General features: G+C 44.9%; 1 protein-coding gene across 1 annotated transcript in view; it reads left to right on the top strand.

The window, feature by feature from the left end:
- alk (ALK receptor tyrosine kinase) overlaps positions 1-26623 on the top strand; it is a 294090-nt gene that overhangs the window by 201458 nt on the left and 66009 nt on the right. The window contains exon 5 of the mRNA XM_060051906.1: positions 14966-15099. Coding sequence (XP_059907889.1) covers positions 14966-15099 — 134 coding nt within the window. The remainder of the gene's footprint in view (positions 1-14965; positions 15100-26623) is intronic.

Genomic DNA, 26623 nt, shown 5'->3' with positions numbered 1-26623 from the left:
CGTATTTTCAATCTATAAGTCTATTCCATGTCGGTCCTCGTAAGACATAATAACTCATCAGAACCCAGCTATAACCTCTTATTTAATGACCCCCTATCCCCCTACCAAAAGCCTTTGGTAATACACCTTATACAGGCCTTGGAACTAAAATACAAGGAATTCTTTACAATGGCGATAAGTCTTTTGACTTATCGCCATTGTAAAGAATTCCTTGTATTTTAGTTTTGGCATCTGTATACTTCTTTATGGTACCTCTGCATTTTCACACACACAAAAAGCAGGCACACACCCATCCACCCACCAACATCCATGGATATGTTCTTATGTTGAAAACCTCTTTATTATTGTATTGTTTTTCTGTGCAGGAACCATGCAGGTTGAGTTTATAGATTAATTACTGGAGCCTCGTAAGAAAACACACTTGTGCAAATTAGAAAGAACAGCCGGCATTCAGTAGGTTCTCTCCCGGTGAGGAAGCAGGCTTTGGAAAGTAGAAGTGTTGTGTCTCTTTTATCTTCCTCTGGTTGAACACATTTTGTGGGGAAAGCATTGTGTGTCTTCTCATAACAAGGTTTTTTTTTTCTTTCTTCCCCTGATTTATTTCATTTGGAGCCACTTGTCAGTCACTCTGGCCCAGTTTCATTCAGCCCCATTTTGTCTCAGCCTCGGAGGTTCCCGTAACTCATTTCAATCAGAGAGGGGGAGCAGGCGGAGACGTGTTCGTATTTGATGGAGCCCATTTACGTTTTGATACTATCAGAGTTATTCTGCGCCCTCTCCTTGCTCCTTTACGCTCGAATCGCAAAGCACCCCAAATAAAAAGCGCCTTGTGTTGTTTTTCTCGAAATCATGCTAGTCTGCTATTAAGTACAGAATTGTCTTCTCCATGGGCAATCCTAGGCAATTGAAGATAATCTTGAGAATGACCCTGCATAAGAGTATTTTGAGGCGGTCGAGTTTTTGAACAATTTAGCAAAAGTGCATCTTTTTGTCGTTGGCAGGTTTGAACCCCATTCCAGTCTAATTGCACTGGGAGCTGGTTGTGTGGGAGCTGGTTTACCCCTCTGATGCTACAATTCACTGTTTCTATTTCCCGCTAAAATGGAAGATTGAAATGAGTCAGAACACATTTCACTAGTTGTTTTTTGTGGAAGGGCTGTAATGCATAAATATGGTGTCGGGACCTCTCGGCCCCACTGAGCTCGGTAATTATAGGTATTTTACTGAAAAAAGTAACAAGAAATCAACCCTTTTTGGGCTCGGTAATGTAACAAAGCCAATATCCCACACTGATTATTCTATGCAGTGCTATTTGCTCTAGTGTCTTTACCATCCCTTTTTACGTCACCCTAAGGAGAGGTTTGGAGAAGAGGCAGACTGTGGAGGATAAACTTACATAAAGTAATGTTTAACGTTCCAGAATATGACCTCTGCAGCAGATGTTGATTTAAAAAATGATTCCATTTGAAATGCATGGGACTTGTGCAATACCATCGTTACGCTTTCCTCTGATGCTGAATAGAGGATTTTATATAGTTTTGGAATAGGGCATTGCAAAAGACTGAGGTAGTATGAGAACATGACATGAAGTTCACTAAAAAAGGGGTCTCTAAAGAGAAAACAAATGAAAGGAAAAAAGTATTGTCTAGACTCTAGGGCATATTATTCGTACAAGACAAAGATTTGTTCCGACAATTTTTTCTCTGGGAAGATCAGGTTATTCCGTTTTATTTCTCCAGTTTCCTTGGATTTTTGTTTTGGAAGTTATTTTAAGTTGTCTGGTTCAGGTAGAGTTGAACTAGATGGTATTTAGTCTTAAAAAAATAGCCTAATTAACTCAACAAAAAATTCCTGATTGCCCATGCGGTTTTCCCTGAGTGAATGTGTGTTTAAACCATGAAGCGTTTGACAAACAAATGTGTTTATGTTAAATATGTTTTGATATTTAGCTTTTTAATCTAGCAGAAAAACTCGGCAACTGCCATATTTATGGCTCATTTGTGATTCCCGTTCAGATATGGAGCACACCCGTGCACGCACTCACACATAACCTCAAGCCTAGAGTTTACACATAAATATGGCTCTAATATTCCTTTTCAACACACTGTGATTTATTTTACTTAAGGATGTTATTTTGAGCCAACACATCAAAAAACAGAAACATGTTCTGAAGTGCTTTATATTTTTAGATAGTCTGCACTTCTCAGCTTCCTTAATCTTTAAATACTTCATATTTAGAAGCTAATCTTTTATTTAGTTTGCTTTTCATTGCTACAGAGATACCTAGAGTCCTATGATGATCGAGTTTTGCACAGACACATATTTATGACAAACATGGATAAACAGAATACACTGGCTTTGACAGTGAACTCAATTAGCATCCCCTTGTTTTGCACAATAGGTTACCTGAACGTTTAGTCATTTAGCCAAAGGCTTGTATGTTGTTTACCCTGTGAGCTTGTTTCTAGCCGATGTCACACATGAAATGGCAGACAGATTTAAGTAAAAAAATCGTTCAGCAAGTGACAATTAGATGTTTTTGCACTAATTGCTTTGTACCGGCTGCGTTATCGGTGTGCTATACACATAACACAGACGGGGTAATCACTTTGTCGTGTCCAAAAAAGTCTAGAATAAATTGTTTGCCGCTTGCCTGACCCTTAAGCATTGTGTTGCTATTCCATTAGCACATTATATTAATATCTTTTTTTTTATAGAACAGCAGCAACAGGTTGATCACCAGGGCATGTAACTGACAGTTGTTTCTTTTAGGATTGATGCATTACGGAGCTCGGTGATCTATCGTGCCTTGGTGAACCTCACTCACTGACTGACAGTTGCCGAACTTGCTGTCGGATTCCGGCCCTGGAATGACAACAGCTCCTTTGTGTTGAGCATGCGAAGCGGAGAGGGGGGGTTAATCAAACGAGGGCTGTCACTTGGTCGGAGCAATTTCTTTTGGCTGGGCTGAAGTATGAGGTTGCGGAGTAATTTAATTTGGGGGCCATAATTAAAAAGTGCAAGCAGCCATGTGATCCCTCCCATATGTCTTTCATCCTTTAATTTCACACTACTTTTTTTGTCAGTCACTTTTATTTTCTTCCTCCCCAGTACGTTTTACGGCTGCACTGCAGGGTTTTCATCATTCAAAAAAGGGCACACATTTATTTTATTAATTATTTTAGGTTTTATGAAGTACCAATGCGTACTGAGGTCATTAGTAATTGGCTGATATTTTATAGCCATATCCCTGCTAGAAACTCTAGTGAGTAAATCTGTATTCCACTGAAGATCGTACCGTTACCGTCTAATAACTAAGACAAAGTATGTCTCAAAGTTGCTGTAGTAACACAGCTTTTTGTAGCATAATACTGAAGTATAATATGGCTATGGAAAAATGTGAGAAGAACATGCCTTGCCCAAGGGGTTGTCCTGCCTGGATTAACCACAGGGTGGGTCACAGTTCAACGAGACAGAGACGTGTTAAGCAGAGGGGCCTAGCTTGCTGGCCGGTTTCTTCTCATTTCCCCATCCCCACAATTACAGTCATCTTTCTGTCAACATGATATCATTAGATGTCAAATGCGATTGGCATCGCGAGCGAGTGCTGAATTATTCAGCGTAGCAGTGTGATGGGTAGGGGCGAGGAGAAAAAGAAAAAGAAAAAAAAGTAATACAGCAATTGAGATGAAATCTTGTCAAGGCACAACATGAAGAAGGCCACAGAGCACAGCCGATGATCTGAGGCTGCATGTGGGTGTCTGTGTGCCTACGTTGGAGGGATCCAGAAGGAGAGAGCGAGCAGACATCCCGTCATCAAAGAGATTGAGGAGGTGTGGGGGGGTGGGGGGGGGGGGGTTACACTCATGGAGTCAGAGAGAGAGAGAGAGAGAGAGAGAGTGAAACCAAAAACAAAAACAGAAGGAGCAGGCGGTTAATGGAGAGGTTTATCGGAAATAAGAGTAAATGGAGGGAAGGGAGAGAGAAACCAAATGAAGTCATGCATCAAGGGAGCTGGAAATGGACGCGAGAGCGGTTGTCACACCTCTTCTCTTCTATTGAACTTTAGTCGTTTGTTGTTGTTCTAACATCGAGGAAGTACAAAGGTAGCGCTCTTAACCGCCCGGAATAACGGCAACGGAAACATCATCGGAACAGCGCTTGCATCTGCTATGTGTCACGGCATTTATATGGATCACATTTCCAATACACGCTCATAAAGAGTCATGTACTGCTCACAACAAACTATGGCGGCGCTGCATTTCGACACACCGCCATAAATATCTCATTATCAAATCCCATTCCCGTTTCCAGACCTAGTAACAACATCCCTTATTGGTCAGATAATGAATTGGCACAAAGTTGCAGGAAAACAGAGATAATTATGAGAGGGCCAACAACAGGTTGGAGGCTGGGCCTGTTGTGGGGGGGATGATGCTGCTGGTAATCGATGGCTTGTTCACAGAGCAACCATGTTTAATTGCTCCTGCTGGGCTATATGTAAACCCTGACAGGGGGTTCTCGGAACACTGAAGATAATAGGCAGACATTAAAACAAGATAAATCTGGTCCCGCTTGCTAGGTCTCAGCAAAAGCATTATTATTTTTTTCCTCTCCAAATTAATGTGCGTACTTGTATGGGGAAAAATGATGCACCATTTCAAAAAATAAAAACGCACACAGCTGTTTCTCCTCCTCAGGCTCTTCAGCCTGTAGATAAATTGTACATCCGAGCCCCGGTTTGTGTCCTCCCCGTGTTTCAGTCCCAGATGTGCTGCATGCAGTAACGGCGCTGTTAGAGTTGTAACTGCGCCATACAAGCTAGCTGATTGCCGTGGCCGCGGCTGAGGTACCTCTGCCACACAGGCACCGCTGATATGACGCTGATCTGTCACGCCCTGTTATCTACAATATCTTTCAGAACTCACTATGAGAAAAAAAGAAAACTGAAGGAATTTCATTGATTGAATAGGGCCAGGCCAAAAGCTACTGGCTTCAGTTCTCAATGTCCACAGCACTGCAGTAGGCTGACCAAGATGCCAAAGCTCTAGCACAGTGATTCCCAACTCACTTTTGCACTTTGCCCTGTAACCCCATTTCTATGTGAGAAAAATGTCATTTGAACCTTAATAACCGACTGCCTGTAATATCAATGTTCCAATAAAGTCGTCTGCTGGTGGCTAATTATGAGGCAAGTGTGTTCATTAGTCCTCCTCCTCCTACCTGCTCCCTAATAACCACAATCTGAATTCACTGAAAGTTGCTTTGGATAAAATGTTCTGCGAAATCAGTCCGTTTGTTCCTAGTACGAATAGCCGTGGTCTTGTGTTGTATTCGTTCCTAGTCCGTCTAGCCGTGGTGTTTTGTTGTGTTTGTTCCTAGTCCAACCAGCAGTAGTATTTTGTTGTATTTGTTCCTAGTCCTTCTACCGGGGTGTTTTGTTGTGTTTGTTGGCCCAGCCGTACTGCTGTTCCTCCACTCTGCAGGAGAACGAAGGCTACAGCAGGGAGCAGGGAGTACACAGTAGTTGAAAGTGAGTAGCTTCATCAGCGGGAGAAAAAAATAAAACTGAAGAAGAAATAACTTGATTTATTCATGGGGTCAGCTGTGGCTGACCTGAAGAATAAAATCAGGTTGCGTTGAGAGTGGACGTAGGTCTGGTACACGGTGTGCTCTTACTCCTGGCTCTGGAAGACGTCCAGATGGCAACCCTCTGCTCGTCTGGAGGGCTCCCCAGGCCGCGAGGCTAACCCAATCCCCGAAGGTCTTCGCTGTGCCAAGAAGACGAGATGAATGCTGTGCCACAGAAGAGTATATCCTAGAAGTGGTTTAAGGTTAGGTGAGCACTGCAATGGATAGAACCTATGGAAGGTACTCACTGAGCAAACGATTCAAACCAGGAACTGATACTCTCTGACGACAGACATCAACTTTTTATCTTTAGTTATTTTTTATTTAACTTAACTGAAATGTATTATTCTGAAAAGATTTATTTAAATATTTCATTTGAAATCCTCCTTCAAGGCTACTTAGATACGCTTACTCCAGTTTAATTCAAGGGTTCCAAATTCCTTCATTGAATAAGAAACAATCATAATGTTTTCCTCGTATTGCATCTACCTGTAGTAGTCAAAGAGATTCATTCCTGCCAATTGTTTACAAGAGTAGCAACAACATAGGATGCCAAGGATGTAATTTGGCTCACAAGTCATGAAAGTCAAAGTCTCTCTTCAAAGTTCGTGAAACCATTAGCATAAAAACACATTAGCACATCCACATGACTGGAGGAGTAAGGCCAGGAATATGAGGCTATGGGCTTACGTCATGCTCATCTCCCTCTCTTGCTAATGTTCTTTTTTGTCATTAGCCTGGCGGTAGCCTTTTGACTCTTTGCTTTCCTAATCTTTTTTTAAGACATTAGCATCCAATCTATCTTACCCAGGCACCTTGGTATAAAAAAAAAGGCAGGTTTTTTTTCTGTTGTTGTATTTTTTATCTATCTTAAATTTGAAGAAAAATGTTCACATCAAATCATTTTTGTGTTTGGACCATTTTTTTCAGGGCGTTTTGGGGGGTGTGGGGGGAAAATAAATAATCATGATTCAATATTATTTACTGCGAAACAGAGAACACATTTGTTTCATTTTTTATTATTTTTAGAGATGGGATGAGAATCCTGGAACATTTTTTAAGTGTATTCTGTCTGTTTGACCTTGTGTCTGACAATATATATGAACATGAAATACCCCCTTAACCAGTGTGACTCACAGAGCTCTCAAATCATACCTGAAGAGGTGTAAAAATATGAGGACCGTGACGGCGCTGCCTGCTGCGATTTGTATTCCAGAGAGAAAAGGCCAGAATGATGGCTTACAACTTGACATATTTTGTCATAGTTGAGACCCTTTTTATAGACGATGTGGGCTTCTACAGAGTACATTTGCCCTATGTGCCTATACAATCTTTCACTCTCATTTTAAACTGCATCACTTTGAAATGTGTGTGTCATTTTGAGTGTAGTTTACTAGTGTGTGTGTGTGTGTGTGTGTGTGTGTGTGTGTGTGTGTGTGTGTGTGTGTGTGTTTTTTTTAATGCACATGAACATACACGTGCATTAAAAAACACACAAGGTTTGACCTTGTGTCTGTGTGCGGGTGTGTGTGTGTGTGTGTGTGTGTGTGTGTGTGTGTGTGTGTGTGTGTGTGTGTGTGTGTGTGTGTGTGTGTGTGTGTGTGTGTGTGTGTGTGTGTGTGTGTGTGTGTGTGTGTGTGTGTGTGCGTGCGCGCACATGCTAAGTGCGTATGTGTGTTTTGTTTGAAGAGGTTTACAAACCAAAAGTATACTGTGAATATGCTAAGAGCACTCTCTTTTATATTAATTTCAATGTCATTTTTTGCCCAATATAACTTTGAAACGCACTGCACTGAATGTGGCGCACATGAAAACAGAGCTGCTCATCCTAGCCCTCAGTGACCCCATTAGTTTCACTCTTTTATGCTTGTGTCCACAGGCTGCCATAATCAGGAATTCTTAGTCACAGTATTGTCTTTCAGGCGTAACTCCAATGAATTAGTATTTGGAAGATGTGTAAAAAGGTTAAGTAGATCATAAGAATAACTGTCTGGATAACAAATCCTCCCTTTAACGTCACTTTGTAAAATCCCTGAAGTTGTGCCAGCCAAAAAGTAAAGAAAACCACTCCTTTCCAACATACTTTGGAAACAGCAATCGGGTCTGGAGTGATATCATTCATCTCTATCCTGGCCTGACCCTATCCATAGCTCATTCTCTTCAATCATTTTAGCCCAACGCCGGCAAAATAGATTCCACTCCCTGCAGACGGCATTCAAATGCATCCCATTCAACTTAGTGGGAGAGGCTGTTAGCCAACCAGGGCTTGTCAGGTGCTTAGATTGTATCTATCGCCTTTTTCTGATAGTTGCCCCTGTGCCTTTTGTACGCCATGCTATTTGACAGTCAAAATCAATGTGGCTTAAGTAGGAGTCCCAGATCTTGCTATCTCTAAGCTTACATTAAGAAACCGACCGCAGGACAACCTCCCCCGCGCCCCAGCCTCCCCAGCCTGCCTTCCTCTTGCCACTATTTTCTGTGTGCGCTTCCGTGATTTGTGGTTGATTTCATCGTCAAGGCTCTTGATAAAATCCCCTCAATGTGATGCTAAAACCACCAGCCCACCGATCAAAGAATGTGTGGATATGTCTGCTAGGGTTTCTGTTACAAGGCTAAGTAATACCAAATTGTGATTAACTATACTCCCATTGAGCATTTAATGCTAGGGACACTTGTGCTCCTGGTTTTATTGAAAACCTTTTTTCTGTATCAGATGCCCATGGCTTGTGTGTAATGAACTCCAAATGACAACACACATACACACAGGCAAGTTCTTTGCATATCCTATATGAGATCCTTTGTGATAGTACTCAAGGCAAAAATAGCTGCTTTAATTTCTACACAAATCTACTCATGCTAGGAAAGGGTCACGGACAAGCTCTAAGACAATGGTGAAATAAGAGGAAGGCAAACAAATGCTAAGCAGACCATAGAAAGTTGCATCGGCAAAGAGAACTTAACACATTTATGATATGCGGTCCTGTGGCCCCTACTGTGGGTCTATTTAATGATATGCGACAATTCATTGACTAACATCGTTTCTTAACAGTATTGTTTACATTATCGTTACCTAGGCCAACTTGTGTTCATATTATGCATGTGTCCCCCCGTTAATATATATTGCCATGGACTGTATTATGCGTTGCGTTTTTAGTTTGGGTGTGTTTAAACAGATGGGTGCACATGCACACAAAGCTACACCCGCATTCATTCATTCTTTGAAACACTCAATTTTTGGACTTGTACACAATGTCTGTGTCAAGAAAATATGTGTTTGCTGTACGGTGTTTGCAGATGGATTGTTTTAAAAGCAAAACTTCTTACCGCTGTATCAGCTGTTCTTTCCAAAATATATAATTTAACCAATGTTATAATTTACCCTAAAAACAAGATTTTGTTTTGGAAGGCTGGGATGTAGCCTACTTTGCGCGAGTTTATTATTGTTATTATTATTATTTTAACGCATGGCATAGCCTACTAAAGTGTTCATTCATTCAGCCCCTATGGAAAAAGTTTCCACAATCCACATGCTATTTTTATGCAGTTTCATACATATGAAAAATCTTTGACATCATAATATCAAATTAGGTTAATTGTTTGCATGTTTGTGCTGTGTATAGGTGTGTGTAAGCTTATGTTACAGTACTGACCTGCCTAGGCACGTCAAAATAGCAACACCAACTGCGCTCTCCGGTAGGGCATTTAGACGAGATCTGCCCCGGTCAGTGGTGCAATAGCTTTATCGATCAGTAAAACCGCTCCATGTATCATTTGCACCTGAACAACAACTCTGCTTTTCGCCAACAGCGCAAGTGTAGTGGCGCGACTTTGCTGCGGGGAAAAATCAGCTTTGCGCCATGTGCAAACTAGCAACGATATATATGCGTCGGTGTATAAAGTAAATTGCGCTGGGTGCAAGATAGGGCCCATTATCTCATTCTGACTTAAAACAGAGGAGGACCCAGAATGCAATGCAGACTAATGACCATTCAAATCTAAGATGGCCACCAGTTTTGTTCAGTACTTTATTTTAAGTCGTTTTAGTTCATAAGTATTTCATAATGTACCTTATTTTACAATAGGTCTAGTAGGAATTTATATTATAAGAGCGGATTGCCTTATAACCGAACGGTTGCTAGTTTGATCCCCGGCATCTCCTAGTGTCTAGGTGTCCCTGAGCGAGACACCTCAGCCAAACTGCTCCCGACGAGCTGGCTGTCGCCTTGCATGGTTGACTCCGCCGTCGGTGTGTGAATGTGTGTGTGAACCGTTGCAAGTCGCTTTGAATAAAAGCGTCTGCTAAACGCTCTAAATGAAAATGTCATTGTAAATGCAGCCCTATCTTCTGATGGTACAGGACCAGAGGGAGGTGGGACTAATTCTGGGCTTTAGGTCCTAGTAGTAATTCCTATTTCCAACCAATTAATCTTTAATGCATGTTGATGCGGCTTGCACACTTTCATGCCGCAACATGAATGAAGCATACTGTCTCTCTCTCTCACCCAGACACACACACAAACACAGACACACAAATATATATAGACACACACACACACACACACACACACCCTGGTCTGCCAGTTTGTCTATCCAGCCTCTCTTTTTTCTGTTATTGTGGACTGAATCAATGAGAGCTCTCATCAGTCCATAACAAATGGCTGGTACTGGGATAAGGCAGCAGTAGGTAGGCAGCAGTTCTTCAGCCTCTGATGGATGACACCCTCGGCTAATGCAAACCAGATCTCAGAAAACAAATAAGCCCTGATGTGGTTAGGACTTGCTCACCTCCTACATCCTCACACATGCTCGCAGGCACTAACCAAAACAAATGGCCAGACTCGAGCACACGCACGCAAGCACAAAAACACGCACACACACGAACACACAAACACATACATACACGCGCGTGGCGCACACACACACACACAAAAATAGTTCTAGTATAGAGGAAGAAATTAATAACATTAAGACATCAGCATGGGCAATGGGGAGCCAGGGTTGTTTGGCCCTATCCTATCCTATTTTTATTCAACGTTTCATGTTTTAATAATTACAGCATCATCTTTTTTTGCATTGCTAAGATGAGCCAGGGGTGGTTCTAGAATTTGAGGACATACAGGGCTTAAATGTCTTGGGCTCTATTTGGATGTTTTTTTAATGCACTCTGGCAACTTATTTACAATACACACACACACACACACACACAATGAATGCAGATACAGTTCATGAAGTTAAGAGCAAGGACAAGCCCTGTCACCGGCGCACTCTCTTTCACACCACTTCACACTCATACAAAATGTGTGGTAGGGGTGGGGGGGGGGGGGCTAGCTCTGGTGCTTGAATGACACACAGAGGACCCAAAGCCGTCCTCTGCCTCTGATCAACAGTATCATATTATAGTTGAGGGCTCTAAGGCAGCATCATCAGAATGATGAAGACAGATGAAAAGATCCAGGGCTTTATTTTTCATTGGGTTCTATTTTTGTAATCCATAAAAAAAAGTTCAATTCATGAAGCATTCAGGGTTGTCGCCTCGGCCTTACACACCCCGGACTAACACACCCATCCCTACTGACACCACTGAGTGCACCCCATCACACGCAAGGGGAAGCTCTTTCATTAGCCCTCAGCTCTCAGAGAGAGAGATTGATAGATACTGAATGTTGTAACGGGGAACGATCATACGTGTGTCGGTTAATCAAGTGTAAGTCGTTTCCACCCCCATGGTAACTATGCTATTCATGATGTATAGATATATATGAAGCAAGACACACAGATGGGCCACTGCACATGGTATACTTTTCATTAGGGTTGTGATGTTTTACGGATGCAGCCCCTGCAGGCTACAGCACAGACTTTGCCTTTAATAGAGCATCATTAGAAAGGTCACTCTGCAGCGACTCGCCAAGGCCTTCTAATAGAGTCGACTTTGTTAACAGTCCGCACTTAAAAGTACAGAGTCCCCTGATGAACGAGCCTATCCAATTAGAAGTCTGACTGTCCATAGCTGGATAGATGGAACCAACAGACGGACAGAACCACAGAGACGGATAGACAGACAGACGGGCCGACGGACATTCACGATCACATTTTTGTAGACGAATCTCTGATTTCGTATCGGGCCGGAGACGCCATTCGGACAAAAAGCTCAAGCAGCTTTTTTCGCCCACCCTTGACAGCAGCCGCACAAGATAGAACGAGATAATGCTATAGAATTACAGTCCGGGCCCGTGCAGGATCACACTGATTACTCACAGTCAACCCAGGCCCGCCCCTCTCAATTGGCCCCTCAGACGAGCAGCCGTCTGTTTTCGCAGCCTGTTTTGGCGGCCCATATAGTAATTTCAAGGTTATCAAGGAGACGGTGTGTCAAGGCCCTTATCTGGTTCTTCATTTCCTTTCTATTATGGGATATGGCAAGGAGCGCATCCCACGCCGCGAAGGCGCCCCCCCCCCCCCCTCGCAGCCCCCCATCTAGCTGTGATACGCATCGCTCCCCGTCTGCTTCAACGCGTTCTCTCTGCGCACATGGCTGTGGGCTGTGGGCTTGGGGGGTGAAGAGGAGGGGATATGTGGGAGGAGGGGGAGGGTAATGTATGGAGACACAGCACAAGGTAAATCCTTGTGTTGATCGCGATAGCGGTGTCTGGGAGGATAGGGTTATTTCCGACCTTTTTATGTTTTACGTTTTGACTAGGCGTAGAAGAGCTATTTTGAGGTTTGAATATATAATCGAATGGAGAATGGTTTAAGGTGTTTTCACACGCCCTCTCTTGTTGAATCACACTTTTCATTGTTTTTATTTCAAGATCTTTTTGGTCTCGTCTCCGAAACGCTATATCTGCATGTGGAGACCTCATCTTTAAAATAGATCTCTGTGTCGTTTTGGTTTCAAGTATCTCATTAGGTTAGCGCCACGCACGCCGCCGGAGGCGTCTGCGAGCGATAGGGTTGCCGGTTTGATCCTCGGCTCAGGCTTTCTTCAGTGTGGAGGCAGCTCGCAATGACTGGCGCACCTCATTGTTACCCATCGCTGTGTGAATGTGTGCACGAATGATGTGACGCATTTATTTTGAAGGGCTATGAGTGGCCACATTTTGTTGGAAGAAGCATCACATAAATACGGCCCATTTACTTCAGCATCGGTGAGCGGTAGACATTGAACTTGCGCTGAACTCCCTCCTGGTTTTGTGTTAAATGTGCAGTCGTGTTTAGTCTCTCCCGCGTTGCGTTTCATTTGTTTGCATCAGGTGTGTGAGCAGAACAACGTGGTGACCTCAAATCTGATCTCCTCCCGAACCCAAACCAAGCTTGTCACAAAAACTTGCAAACCGGCCGGCATTCATCCTGTATTAAAGTGTTAGGGTACATTTGAGGCTGTGGTTTATAAACTGTCCACACTGTACTCTGTGGGGGCTTTCTTTGTGTGTGTGTGTGTGTGTGTGTGTGTGTGTGTGTGTGTGTGTGTGTGTGTGTGTGTGTGTGTGTGTGTGTGTGTGTGTGTGTGTGTGTGTGTGTGTGTGTTGTGGCAACCCGCTCCTTGAATGAGCCGGGTTCCAGGTATAAACGACACGTTTATCGAGGGTTAACGCCATCCCAGGCATTTATTATATACAATCAAACAAACAAGGAAGGAACTCTCGGTGGAGACGCGGTCTCTAGGGCCTCCGTGGGCCTCTAGCTGCTCTCTCGTGCGTCGAGCCCTTCCTTCCTGCACCCGACCCGTGCTGTGCTGTGCTGTGCCTCCTTTTAAAATGGCTCCCGTGCTTTCGGCCAGGTGTCCCCCAATCACCCTGATTGGGGTGCCGAAAGGGCTGCTCTCCATCGCCGGCTGGTGGGTGGGGGTGTTACACCCCGTCCTCCACGGTACCCCGGGCCGAGGACCACGTGGCGGGATGCCACAGTGTGTGTGTGTGTGTCTGAAAAAGACTTGGCATCAGACAGAATGGTGCACAATCCTGAAAGCCAAAGCTTTAAAATATTAGGTTTTATAGTAGCAGCACTGGAGACACCTGGACCCTCTAAAAGGCAGTCTAAATAGTTAGAATACAATGATATGTTTACAATTTGATGTGGGTTGCGTGAAGCAAGGTAACTAGCTGTCCAAAAGTTATGAAAAAATATCACAATGGGGATGGATGGCTGGATCAATGGATCAGTATTTGGCAGGGAATCACACACAATTTCCCATTGAGAAACTCTAAATGCACAACTCATACACGACTCTCTCAGAAGGATTCCTTTCTATAGTTATTTTCCAAGGAGCTTATCTGAAAGCAGGAGCGCAGGACTAGACACAGTGTTATTGTACATCCAATACTATACTAAGGTTTTGTATCAACTTCTTGCTGAACTGCAATAAAAACGATATTTATGCTCTTATATAACAATTTCAGTCTTTTTTTCATATAAACCATGCATTTTGGCTGTCTTTGAAATGCATGGACATATTATCTCTTAGGAAAGTAGGTACATTACAAATAGTAAGTACTAGACCAGTTTGCCTATATTGACTGGACGGAGAGTTGAGCAAAAGGAGAGAATGAGGTAGAATATCTGAGAGGGCGAGAGATGGAGAGAGAGGAGGGGCTGGAGCCAGAGCCATGTCAACACAATTTGCCTAATGACATTAGGCTCATGGTCGGGCTTTCCCGGAGGCAGCGGTCTGCGAAGTGGGAAGGCAGTTGTCGTTGGACAGTAACCCTCCTCCACCGCAACGACTGCTACACGCGCGGCCGTTACCCTCCACCTCTCTGGCTCTCTCTCTCCCTCTGTGTCTCTGTCTCTCTCCCTCTGACTGGCGGCTCGTCAGGGGATCAAGCCCTGACGAGCCCTTTAATACCCGGCTTATGTGCTCCTCCACGACAGCCCGGGGCCCTCGCTCAGGTCTCTCTTTGTTTCGGTCGTTTCTCCGGGGCCTCACACCACCAGCCCTCCCTCTAGCGCTGGGCAGAGAGCCCCAGGCCCCAGGGGGTGGGGCTGAGGGCACAGACGAGGGCCTCACCATGCAGCACCAGGCAGGGGACGAAGGGGAGCCCCCCGAACCCACGCAGGAAGCCCAGGAGGAGGGGGCCCGCGTGGGCTCCGGCTCCGCCTTCTCGTCGGAGGAGGTGGAGGAGGACACCCCTGCATCCCCACAGGAGGGACCCCCGCCCTCTGCCCAGTCCGCCGACCGCGGTGGTGGGGGTGCGGCTGGGGGTGGTGGTGGTGGTGGTGGAGAGGGGCCCGCCACCAACCCCTCCTCCACCTCCTCCTCCCCCTCCTCCATAACCTGCTGCCCGCCGAGTGGTCTGTTGCTGGGGTTGACGGTGCTCCTGCTTTCTCTCCTGGGCAGCTGGGCGGTGGTGCACCTCACGCTGGGGACCCGCGGCGGCGCACCCTTCCGGATCTCCACCAGCTACGACCGGCCGGTGAGTAGGGACACCCCGGCCACCATCGAGCCCCGCTTCACCACCAACTGCACTGTGGGTAAGTGAAGCCTCCGCTCTCTCTCGCTCTCCTTCTCGCTCGCTCTCTCTCTCTATAGTTATATATATATATATATATATATATATATATGCAAATGTGGTTCAACCCGGTCAAAGAGACAAAACAAAAATGTGAATATTTATGTTCTGGAAAGCTGCGCTCCTAAAATGATGACTGCGTGTTCCCACTTTCCTTCAATAGGATCACCGTGTAATTGTCGGTTGTTTTGTTGTATTAGTTTGATGTATGAGTCACACGGCATGTTTTGGTCCAAAGAATTAGGTTTATCATTGATTCCAGATGAATACAGAAAACACAGACAAGCGTTCTAAATGCACAGTAAAATAAACCGAAACACAAAACAAGCAGCATTTAAAGGCGTCCAATTCCACTGAGAAGAGTCAGTTCAACAGCTCGGGGGATGTCTCAAGAGGGACATTTCCTTCCTGCAAGTTTAATTTGTTGACTTCATCGTGTTGTGCATGACACCCAGATACTAACGTCAATGTCTTCCTCCGCCTTCCTCCAAGAACTCAAAGAAAATTAAATTATTATAGCTGATTCAATTTCCTCTTAGCAGGATGCACAAACAGTGAACTGTATCTTGGAAAGAATATAAAAAAGACACATAGATATCATACAACATGTCGTTTCTTTGTAATACTCCCCACTGAAGCAGCCTACATATGGCATGTTACATCAAATCAAATGTATATATTTATATACAATTCCTGGAATGAGAAATACAGCGACTTTATAACAGAATACACAGCTGCTGACGTTCAAACTGAATATATAGCAACGGAGCTATTTTGTCTTCCATTTCGATATTTCTTTCTTTAACGCTGTCTTCTTTCTGTATTTGATGTTTACAGTTCCCCATCAAATGAAAGACTTATCAGCGAGCAGCCTCAACTGCAGCTACTCACAAAACAAAACAAAATACTTGGCCAGACTGCACTCTGAAGCCTGTGAGAAACGCAGTACAAACACAAAGTTCAGGACAACTTTTGGTCTGACATTTCATCCACTTATACTGAAACGTACTTCATATGTCTGTCGCCGCAAAGTGTACCGTCGGTATCACACCACTAAAGTGCACACAAGTGACAGCTTGAGTTTATACATTTATGCTACATCCCACAGAATCAATTGTGTGCAACCAAAACAAATTTGTCGGCTCCTCACCCACCCACCTTTTTCCGAAAGTGATAAACAGTAGCAAGATAATGATGCGAGAATGTTTAGGCTATACCTCATTCCCCTCATGGTTAGCTATAATTGTTCCTGAGTGACGTTAATATCTCGCCAGAGATTCTGGACTGAGCAAGGGTGTGAAATGCTTGTCCATCTGTCAAGCCTATTCTCTGTTCTCTTCAAAGCCTTATTTTGGTCGGATATTCGTCCTTCTCCGTTCTCTTCAAAGCCTTATTTTGGTCGGATAGTCGTATCATGTCTTAAATACTTAAAAACTGCAAAACAGAAAACCTGACATGAATCCAGGAAATTGGAAATTAGCTAATATGTGAAACAAACAAAAGAAGAAACGGTCTAAATAATAAATATGTGGATCCCAACTGGGCATCTCTGCCGTTATAAATTAATGTACGTGCTCTTCTGAAACGGAGGATGAATTCCTTTGAGGTTTTTCATTAAATTGGAAGCAATGGAGACGGCCCATAAAACTGACTAGCCCCCCGCCCCCCCTCCCCATGTTCTACAAATGGATCACGTCTCTTTCACCTCTTCGACGGAGAAGGAGCCGTATGCATGGTTACCGCTGAGGCGGAATTAATAGAAAGGTCGTTTGGCGGTCGTTTGGTCAGAGGGAAAATAAATTACATCTTATCATCAATTATATCGCAGCTTAATGCTAAAGACGTTCATATAGTTAGCCGTTAAATTATTAGGTTATATTATATAGGTTTTATAGGTTACATATATTATTTATTATTGTTGCTAGGTTATCGTCAGAGGTATTTTCTCAAGAGAAACGTATGAATTTTATGGAGAGATATTTTTATTCAGCTAATTTGATGGCATACCGAGCTGCTATTTATTTATGTTCCGGTATTGTGGAAGAAATGAATACCTCTAAATCTCTTCCCAAATGAATTTGAACAGCTCTCTGGGGAACTGAGTCTCTTCTACGGACATCGTGTCAGGTCCAGTCGCACATGCAAATGCGGCCTCAGTCGAACCCAGTATAATTGTCCCCCTCATTATGTTCCCCGGGCGTTGGCCTCGGCTGACAGGACATTCAAGGACGACAACAGAGACGGAGCGGAAAAAAAAGAATCCCATTGTGTGCCCCGGGCCTCTGTTCTCTTCGGCCTCGTCGCTTCCCCCTGCTTCGCTCTGCCGGGCCAAGGGGAAGAAAATCCAAATCCCTGTCAACAAACACTGGCTTCCCCCGCCTGTTGACATCTAGTCTATTCTCCCCCTTACCTCCTCCCACCTGCTGCCCAGCAGCCTGCACCAGTTGCAGGACGAGTCCCATTAACAAGCATCTTCTACAGCCCTGGGGTGCTGCTCAGTCCGCGGAAGGTTCTCGGTTCAAACCCACTCACCGCCAGGGATCTTGGTCTACCGCTCTCATTGTCCCTAATGAGCCCGTGCATAGTTAATTGCTGCAGCTCGTGGCTGATATTATTGTGACCAATCAAAACATACGGTGTGTGTTGTTTTCCTTTCGCTAACTGCCCTGACATTATCTCTCATGACAGGAAGATAATATTCATGGTTTGTTTATTGCGGCCCCAATAAAAAAAAAAAGGCCAACATCATTCTACAAATTGGTGGGCTTATTGATTCCTTTTAAGACTTTCAATTTTGTCTTGTCGTGGTTCACACGTGTACACAACAGACTGAAAGCCTTCTGTACACTCTTTCACCAGAGTTGGAGTCCCCCCCCCCTTGGTTTAAGATGAACCCAACCATAGTTTCTACTCCTTTTACTCAGTCGTTTCCAAACACAGAAGGACAGCGATTACTCAGGCCAGTGAAGTGGGAGGAGATATAGTCAATACAGGACAAATAAACAGAGCAGTGTCTGGCTCCTCTCTCTCTCCCTCCGTGCTCTCTTCAACGTTAATTAACTCATCAGTCACAGAGCCAACAAGAAATCCAATTTGCTCCACCCAAAGCAACTTGTGTGCAGCCTCTGTGCCAATATCTACCTAGTATATCCTCCCAATTTCAAGGCAGAATGCAGCCTCTTGGTGGCGTCGCACGAGCGACCCCGCTCTCATTAACATTCACACCCAGTGTGCGTTACTCCTCTGTCATCGAGGGAAAAACCAAACTAGTGGGAAAACCAAAATAATCCATTTTAGCGACGCCTGATGCTTACCGCAGATGGCCATCGCAAACCCTCTGATCCTACATGATGTTAGGACGCATATTCAAGTGACAGCACCTTGCCCTCCTTGCATGGGGTGTAATAATGCATGTGAATGGGACAATGTTCTGCTAGATACGACTACTATACTAGATACAATGTTTTTGTTTATATTTAAACTGATGGATAATGTAATCTTAATCATGGAGGGATGTATCCACTACACACCCCCACATATGTTTCAAGATAATGTCCTAAACTATATTTATATGCATCTCAAAGTAGGCTAATTATCTCTTGTCTTGTAAGGACCCAGGATTTTAGGGATGTGGTCTGATTCCAAAAGGCCGTAGCTTCATTCATCTGCACCGTAACATGAAATAGTATGAAAATCCACCGAGCTTGCAAGGGACCATCATTGCATCGATGCTTAATGTACACCTTGGTAACCCTTAATAACCTTGTTAGAAATAAATTACGGATTTCTGTTATCCATTACATTAATATGAGGTACTCGACCCACATTGGAGATCATCACCGTCGCTTGTGGCTGGGAGTGAATCCCCCGTAAATGCTGCAATTATCCACCATCTTCCATACCATGATGGTGCAGCTCCGGTGAAAAAAAGAGAAAACTGCACGTTTCCCTCAGCCATGAAATGGAGCAGTGACGCAGAGGCAGCGACACCCATGTACCCCCTCCCTCACCCCAGAGCCCAGACCCCACCCAATCACTTCCCCAGCTCACCTTCCCCTCCCCCCCTGGGAATCCGAACTGGTGACCTTGTCTCCGCCCGCACCATTTCCCTAACCCGTTTGGGCGAGTGGCGGGAGGGTTCCTAATGGAGCATCACGCCGAGTCCGGCGCTCGGCGATACGGTAACACGCCGCCACACCGCGTGGGGGGTGGCGGCGGCAGCGCCCCGAGGCCCATCCATCATGACCGCGGCGCGGGCCGGTGGCTGGCTGAGTGCTGGAGGCAGAGAGCCAGGGAGCCGGAATGGGCAGGTATATAGGGGAGAAGAAGCCAATGGCGCAGACCGAATGGGACACGTCAGGGAGGGGTGGGGGGGGGGGGGGGGGGATGTGGCGGCGGGAAAGGATGAATGAATAAAGCAAAGATGTAGATACAAGGCCTCCAGCGCAGTACGATCAAAAGACACATTCTGTACAGGGCCGAGCGGTTTCCGTCGTCAAACAAAACGGAAAAGGGATACAATCTTTTTTATTTATTTTTTTGGTGGTTCCCGTAAGGGGAAGGTCACAAACATGGATCATATTTTACCGGGCGGGGTACGGGGGTGCAGGGGTTGTGTGCATGAGCCGTGAGCACAGGTGATCGATCACTGTTGACGTGAGTGTGATTTCATTGCATCCCCTCCTGTCAGTCAGCCCTGTAACCACCCGGTCCTATTGGCGTTGCCATTACTCACATCGGGTAATGCACACGTGTGTTCGCCGTGTCGGTGGAGGGGGACAAGCAGGCTAAACCTAATGGCGGAGAGACGGATACATACATACTCTATGCATACAGTGCATTCATAGAACTGTGTAAGTCTTTAGATATATTCTCTCCCACTCACTCTGACTCAAGCTTTTGTGATTGTTTACTTTTTCGCTGCATCTATATTTCAAGTTCATTGTAACCGGAGTACAGCACGTGAAGAATATGTGTGTATGCATGTATAACGATAAAAAAATGTATTGCGATTAATCGCATAGTATTGGTGAGTTAACTCACGATTATTCGCGTAGTATGCTGTGTTATCTCACAATTAATCACATTATTTTAATTCTATTTTAAACCCATTTCAATTGAAGTTTAGATTATCAAATGGAATGATACATTTCATTCATACCAAATGTACTTAATAAGCAAAAACTAGACCAAGTGATCTTGAGGGAGTTTTATTGACTCACTCAGTGTGGGTTGAATATAAAACTTACGAAACACCACAGATTTGGGAATTGTAAACAGGCAGCTAATTAGTACAATTGTTAACGAACAGTTACTACAAGTGTAGCTAAATTCAAATAAGTAGCACCACAGATTTTGGATTTGTAAACAGGCTGTCACATACTGAAATTTTATATATGGATGGATGGATGGATGGATGGATGGATGGATGGATGGATGGATGGATGGATGGATGGATGGATGGATGGATGGATGGATGGATGGATTGATATAGATAAAATAAGGTGAGACTACAGTGAATGGTGTATTCAAGGAAAAAACATTCTCTGTGAGATTTCTACCTCTTCAGTTTATCTATGTTTTTTTTTTGGGTAGTACTTGTATAAAGTTCTTGTATAATTGTTCTTGGATAATCACATCTAGGGCCAACAACGTCAAGACGCAACCTACGCACCATATCTAAACAATCTGAGGAGTTCCATCAAGGAGATGATGTTCGCAAACACAAGAGAGGGAAAAAAAATAATAAAATAGTTCACTTGGAAAAAATCCCCAGTGGACTAATGATCAAAGTATCAGTCCAGGATGCAAGGACCAAAGGAGCATAATACAAAACACTTAATTCACTAAGCTCCTGATAAAGTGGGGTGGAATGCTATCCGGTAGCGCTGAGCTCTTCCCTTTCCATCTCTTATGTCTGGCCTAGGGGCCTGTCGTAAGCCACGTCTCCCCCAACACAACACAACACAAGGGGAGCTCCATGTAGCTCCGAGCACCTTTCCCAAGTACCCCCAAGCAGCCTATTTATTTTTTTAAATATTGAGCAAGTGTCAAATGGCTCTAGGCAACCATATACAATATTCACGACCAAGCGCATTAAGTGGAACCGATTCGTTAATCAGGGCCGTCCTGGCTGAATGGGCCAATTTGTAAATGGACTAGACATCAACGTCGATAAACCGAAACACGCAAACATCTTTGCTTTCGATTTTGGAAGTACAACAAGGTGTGATATATTCAATGTAACAAAGCATGAAACTCGAGCGGCAGCCATGACTGTTTGTGAAGCCCTGGCATAAATGGACTGCATTTATGTAGCACTTTTCTAACAAGTGGCCACTCAAAGGGAAATGTAGTTCCTCACAGTTAACCCCAGAAGGGAAATGTAGTTCCTCTAAGTTAACACCACAAGAGACATATATTTCCTCCAAGTTCTACAACACAAGAGACGTGTAGTTCCTCCAAGTTAACACCATAAGAGACATGTTGTTCCTCTAAGTTAACACCACAATATAAATGTTGCTCCTCTAAGTTAACACCAGAGGAGACATGTAGTTCCTCTAATTGAACACCACAAGAGACATGAAGCTCCTCTGAGTTAACGGGCTATTGGTGGCCCTGCGTTATTGGATGCATTAAGCCGCCCTTATTAGTCAATGGGAATTTGATTTACTTCTTGTAATACAATTTCTTGTAAGCCCATAATTTCTTTCTCTGTTCGGTTAGGATCTCAGTGTCTCGTCCATCTCCGTGTTATACTTTGCAAGGTCCTGTTTGACAGTTTGATTGCTTTAAAAAGTAATTAAGGATCAAATATGAATGAGTCCAGGCTATCATTTACACACGACCCTCGAAGCGGTGGTGTGCCGCAATCTGCTGCTGCTTTTGTGTTGTGATTGAGGTTTCCCAACAGGCTTTATACAAACATACGCCTCTATAAAAGGCAGTTTAAAGTCAATTTCCTCCCTCACCGCACAGATCTTAACCTGCTGTGGCTCTCTTATAGCAGGGCATGAGCGCCATCATCACATCATAAGCAACACAGTATGAGTATGAGCGATAATGTAACAACCAGGGAGAGGCGCATGACATGGGGGGCACATCCTTCAGCTATATTTCAAGTGTACACAAACACAAATAAACACCAATCATTTTCTCACACCAGCTGCAAAAGGAAACCCCAGCAACCGGTCAACTGAAAATCACGCAATGCGCCGTCCACTGGTAAATCTGTCCCCGAGCCTTTGTGCTGAACCACCGCAGGTCGCACCGCAAAGCAAACGGACTCGACGGCGGCGCCTGAATGCAAAGGTAGATGTTAACGGAGTTACATTAGCCTTCCCATTTAGAGCAGCCCCCCGTCTCCCCCGGCGTGCGCCGCCCACATGCCTCTGACGGAGCGGCCCCCTGACAGAGACTGATGGCGGTTGGGCCGACCGCTGACCGATCGAGCGTGGCTCGGCGCGAGTTAATTGAATTTGCGAGCGAATGCCTCCTGCCCCCCGGCGCCGACCGTCCGGCGGGGGCCCTCGCTGCATCCGTCTCCAGGAGCCCCGGCAACTGTACATCTCCATGAACGTCCCCGGGTTACCCTCCCAGAGCCCCGCTTCCTCTCCGTCCTGGGATCCTGGGGTCCCCCCCCCCCACCGCTTTGTGTGTCAGCCATGCTGAGATCAGGTGGTGTAGCAGCGATCACCAAAATAACTGTTGAGGAGGAGTCTATTTAAAACCACAGAGCCACCATCATATGACGCATTCAAAAGGCTTTCTTATAACCTCCATGCTAGATTCACAGGCCTTGTTCACTTCATTTGTTTGAGATTTTCCTTGAATGTTTTGTTCTTGTTTTGTATGCAACAAACATGTCCCGGGAATTGCATCGAGCAGCAATTACATTTTATGTTTGTTTGACCCCCTCACGACACCCGCAGTGCGATAGTGTTGGGATACACTGCTGGCTGGCTTGTCTGTCCAATCATGAGACAGATACCAAGAGGCATATTGGTGGGGATGAACGCCTGACGTTTCAGCTTATTCACATTCAGCGCAGCCGCACGGTTTGTCTGTGAGTGCGAAACGCAATAACAAAGGCTGAGTGTGCGTTGGTTTTCAAATAAAGGGGCAAATCTCCGCAAAGCTGTTATCCAAATCCAAAAAAACGTATCCAAATGGAAAGCAAACTGCTTTGCATGACCCCCATTTACAAGAGTGCTCAGTCGTATCTCATTTTATAAATCAAACCTGTCTGAACACGCACTGAACCTGCCGAACTGTTTGTGTGTTGGTTATGCAAAGTTTGTGTGGAACGACAGGTGTGCGACGTTAGGACCTGTGTTGATGTGTCTGAATTAATGAAGCATGGCAATCTCACAGAGCTTCCACTTGACTTGTAGAAAATATGGATTAATGACACCCATATATCCTAATAAGACATGAGTGTACTTACCTGTTAATTATTTACCCATTAACCACTGCAGGAACAAAACGTGCTCCCCAAGGTGGCTAACCTCTAGACTATTGACTGTAGCAGGACTAATTGCCCCAATCAATTTTCATGACATTTAAAGAAAAGAAAAAAGGCTGCTCTGAATAGTGATATGCTAAACGAAGGTGCAAGCTGCTAGCATCTTAAGCCATAGGTCTTATATTGGCATAGGTCTTTCTCGTTTGACATTTATTCTAGATGACCCAAAGCCAATCAAGTGTCTGGGCTGAAAACTCTACCTATACCTCTATAGATTGGAGGTTTAAGCAATAGAGATTGTAGCATTTAATATTAAAAGGTAACAAGTGGATTGCACTGTATTTTAGAAAGAAAGTCAGAGAGACAGGTCATCAAACCAGCTTGTTAATCAACCTAAACAACAGAAAAGGGGGTTTGTCAACACTACCCAAACCGACGAATATGAGGTTTTCTCTGGTCCAGTGCATCTACCGGCTGATCTAAGAAACCAGCAATACAACGAGGGATGGTCAAGTTGTCTGAACTAACAAATGAATGACATTCCTTTCATTCTCAAAAAGTCGTTTTGGCAGTAAAATGCGTTTTCATAAAATCTCTAGCAAGAAATGTTTTGTTTGAGAGCTAATTCAACATCTTCTACTATGCTTTGGTATTCTCTAGAGGCTGCTTGCGCCATAGCTTGCATGTGGTTTGTCTTTAGGTTCTGTGATATCTGAACATTTTAGAACATTTTAGACTGTCCCAGCGAGGATATGGTTGCTCCAGAGTGTTTTCGGGCGCCCGGTGGCCCAGCAGGAAGTGACGCAGGTATCAGGTGACCCGGGGTCGAGGACACTTGGCAGTGGGCAGCCAGAGACCTGGGGTCTGTTTCGTACCAAAGAGTGCATTAAAGACTACTTAAGCTATCTCCTCGAGGGTCGTAGCCTTAGAGGAAGTGATGTAATTAGAAGATGACCGAGGGGTCAAGGACACTTGGGAGAGAATGTAGGAAAGAGGGCCTAAAAGACATAATACACTATCTATTTGGAGGTCCTAGCCCGACAGGAAGTGATCCCCCCCCCCCCCCCCCCAGCGGGCGGTGATCAGAGAGGGGCAAGGTTCGGTCTGGGGGTCCCAATCAGGACAGAGTGGGTGGCGGTTGGTGGTGGCGGTATCAGCTTCCTTTGTCCAAATCCAAATTCTCAACACACATCTGATCGACTAGGTCGCACCGGCCACACTCTGAGAGGTTCTGTCAAAGGAAATCAGCCCGTTTCGGCTGGTGCTAATCACGGTAATCATGGCATCCCTCTGACCCCGGGGGATGTGTGCATGGATTTTGGCAAATCTAGCCATCTCAACGGGCACGAAGAGGGGCGGGACCTTCGACGTTGGTGGACATGGTCAGACTACGGCATGCAGATTCAAGTTCCCAAATGTAGGGTCCCTGTAGCGTTCATGTATGTCCTTTGTGCCTCGTTCCTAAAAAGGGGGAATTAATTATCTTAAAAATCCATCCTCATATAAAAGAAAGCCTTTTACTTAAATTGACACTTAAAATAACCTTAAAGCGGTTCAACCTTGATGTACAAAACCTAGAGAGCCACTTGACTTATTGCTTGTTTCTTTGATGAGCAGAGCGCTCATGTGGGGGGATTTGGGTGGCATGGAAAAACCACCTATTCTATGTTTATTCTATTCGATTTAAATATTTTTTTGTTTCGTTTAAGTCAACATAGGAAATTGCTGTATGCAAGTACATATCCTTAAAAGCAATGTTGTTTACCCTGGTGTTAGCCACAGCGGCCTTAATGCGTCCTGATCCTTCCTCCTCTGTGCCCCAACATACTCCTCCACCACATATATTCTCCTCTCATTTAAACTCTAAACTCAAAAGAACCCCCCCCCCCCCCAGGCACACGGATAACAAATCTCCCCTGTTCCCACAGGCCATCCATCCCCTCCACCCGTCCCCTCACCGCATCTTTTCCCCTAATCTTCCCCACCTCCTCCTCCTATTTTTCCTTTCTTTTTCTTTTTTTATTATTTTTTTGGGACATTCAGACAACAGTGATTTAAGGAGTGTGGTGGTGGCCATGTTTGCCGGCTCTTACCTGCTACTTCAGCTTGAGATCAATGACGCTGCCCCCCCCCCCCCCCCCCCCCCCTCCTCTTCTCTGCCATCATCTCCTCTCCTCTCTTCTCTCCCACAGCATCTCCTCTCCCCTCTTCACCTCTCCTCTCCCCTGTGCTCCTCGCCGGCCCTTTCCTCTCCCCTTCTCCTGCATCTCTTCACCTCTCCCCAGCTCTTCCCTCCCCACTTCTCTTCTCTACTCCTCTCCCAACATCTCCTCACCTCCCTTCTCCTCAACCTTCTTTGAGTCTCCTTCTCACCTCCCCTCCCCTTCTCCCCTCCTCCCCTCCCCTCCCCTCTCTCCAGCGTCTGCCGGCAGCAAGGCAAAAGATAAATAGATATATTTCCCTCCCTCCCCTGCAGATAGGCACTGCCTTTATCATGCTGCTTTCTCTTTCTTCGGAAAATATATCAGCAGGCACGTGCAGATAGAAATGAGAAGCTTGCATGCGGTCTGTCCCTTTGCACAGCAGTAGCCGTGCAGAGGCAATGCATCACACGTGTGCTACACGTGTGCAACACACACACATACGCGAGCGCGCGCACACACACACACACACACACGCACACGCACACACATATACACTTGCTTACATAACCACAGACACATACACACACACCCAAGCATATACACACGCACAGATATTTAAATATATATGAGTGACTTAATGCACACAACGAAAACAGTACTACATAAAGTAATTAGTCCCTTAGACCAGGAAACGCTCCATGGCCTTGTTCCTAGGACGGCAGACCCATATCGCTGGCTGGTAACAATGTAACAGTATGGGATCGATCCAATCTCCAACTCAACATGATCATTACTCAAGAGCATCGCAGGGCTATTCATATCCTGTCTTATAAAGCCAGGGAGGATATATTGCACTCACGATTAAACCATGACATTGC

Source organism: Gadus macrocephalus, chromosome 5 (genome assembly GCF_031168955.1).
Source record: "Gadus macrocephalus chromosome 5, ASM3116895v1".
Lineage (NCBI taxonomy): Eukaryota > Metazoa > Chordata > Actinopteri > Gadiformes > Gadidae > Gadus > Gadus macrocephalus.
Note: the sequence above shows the minus strand (reverse complement) of the source record. Positions and strands in the feature narration are given on the sequence as shown.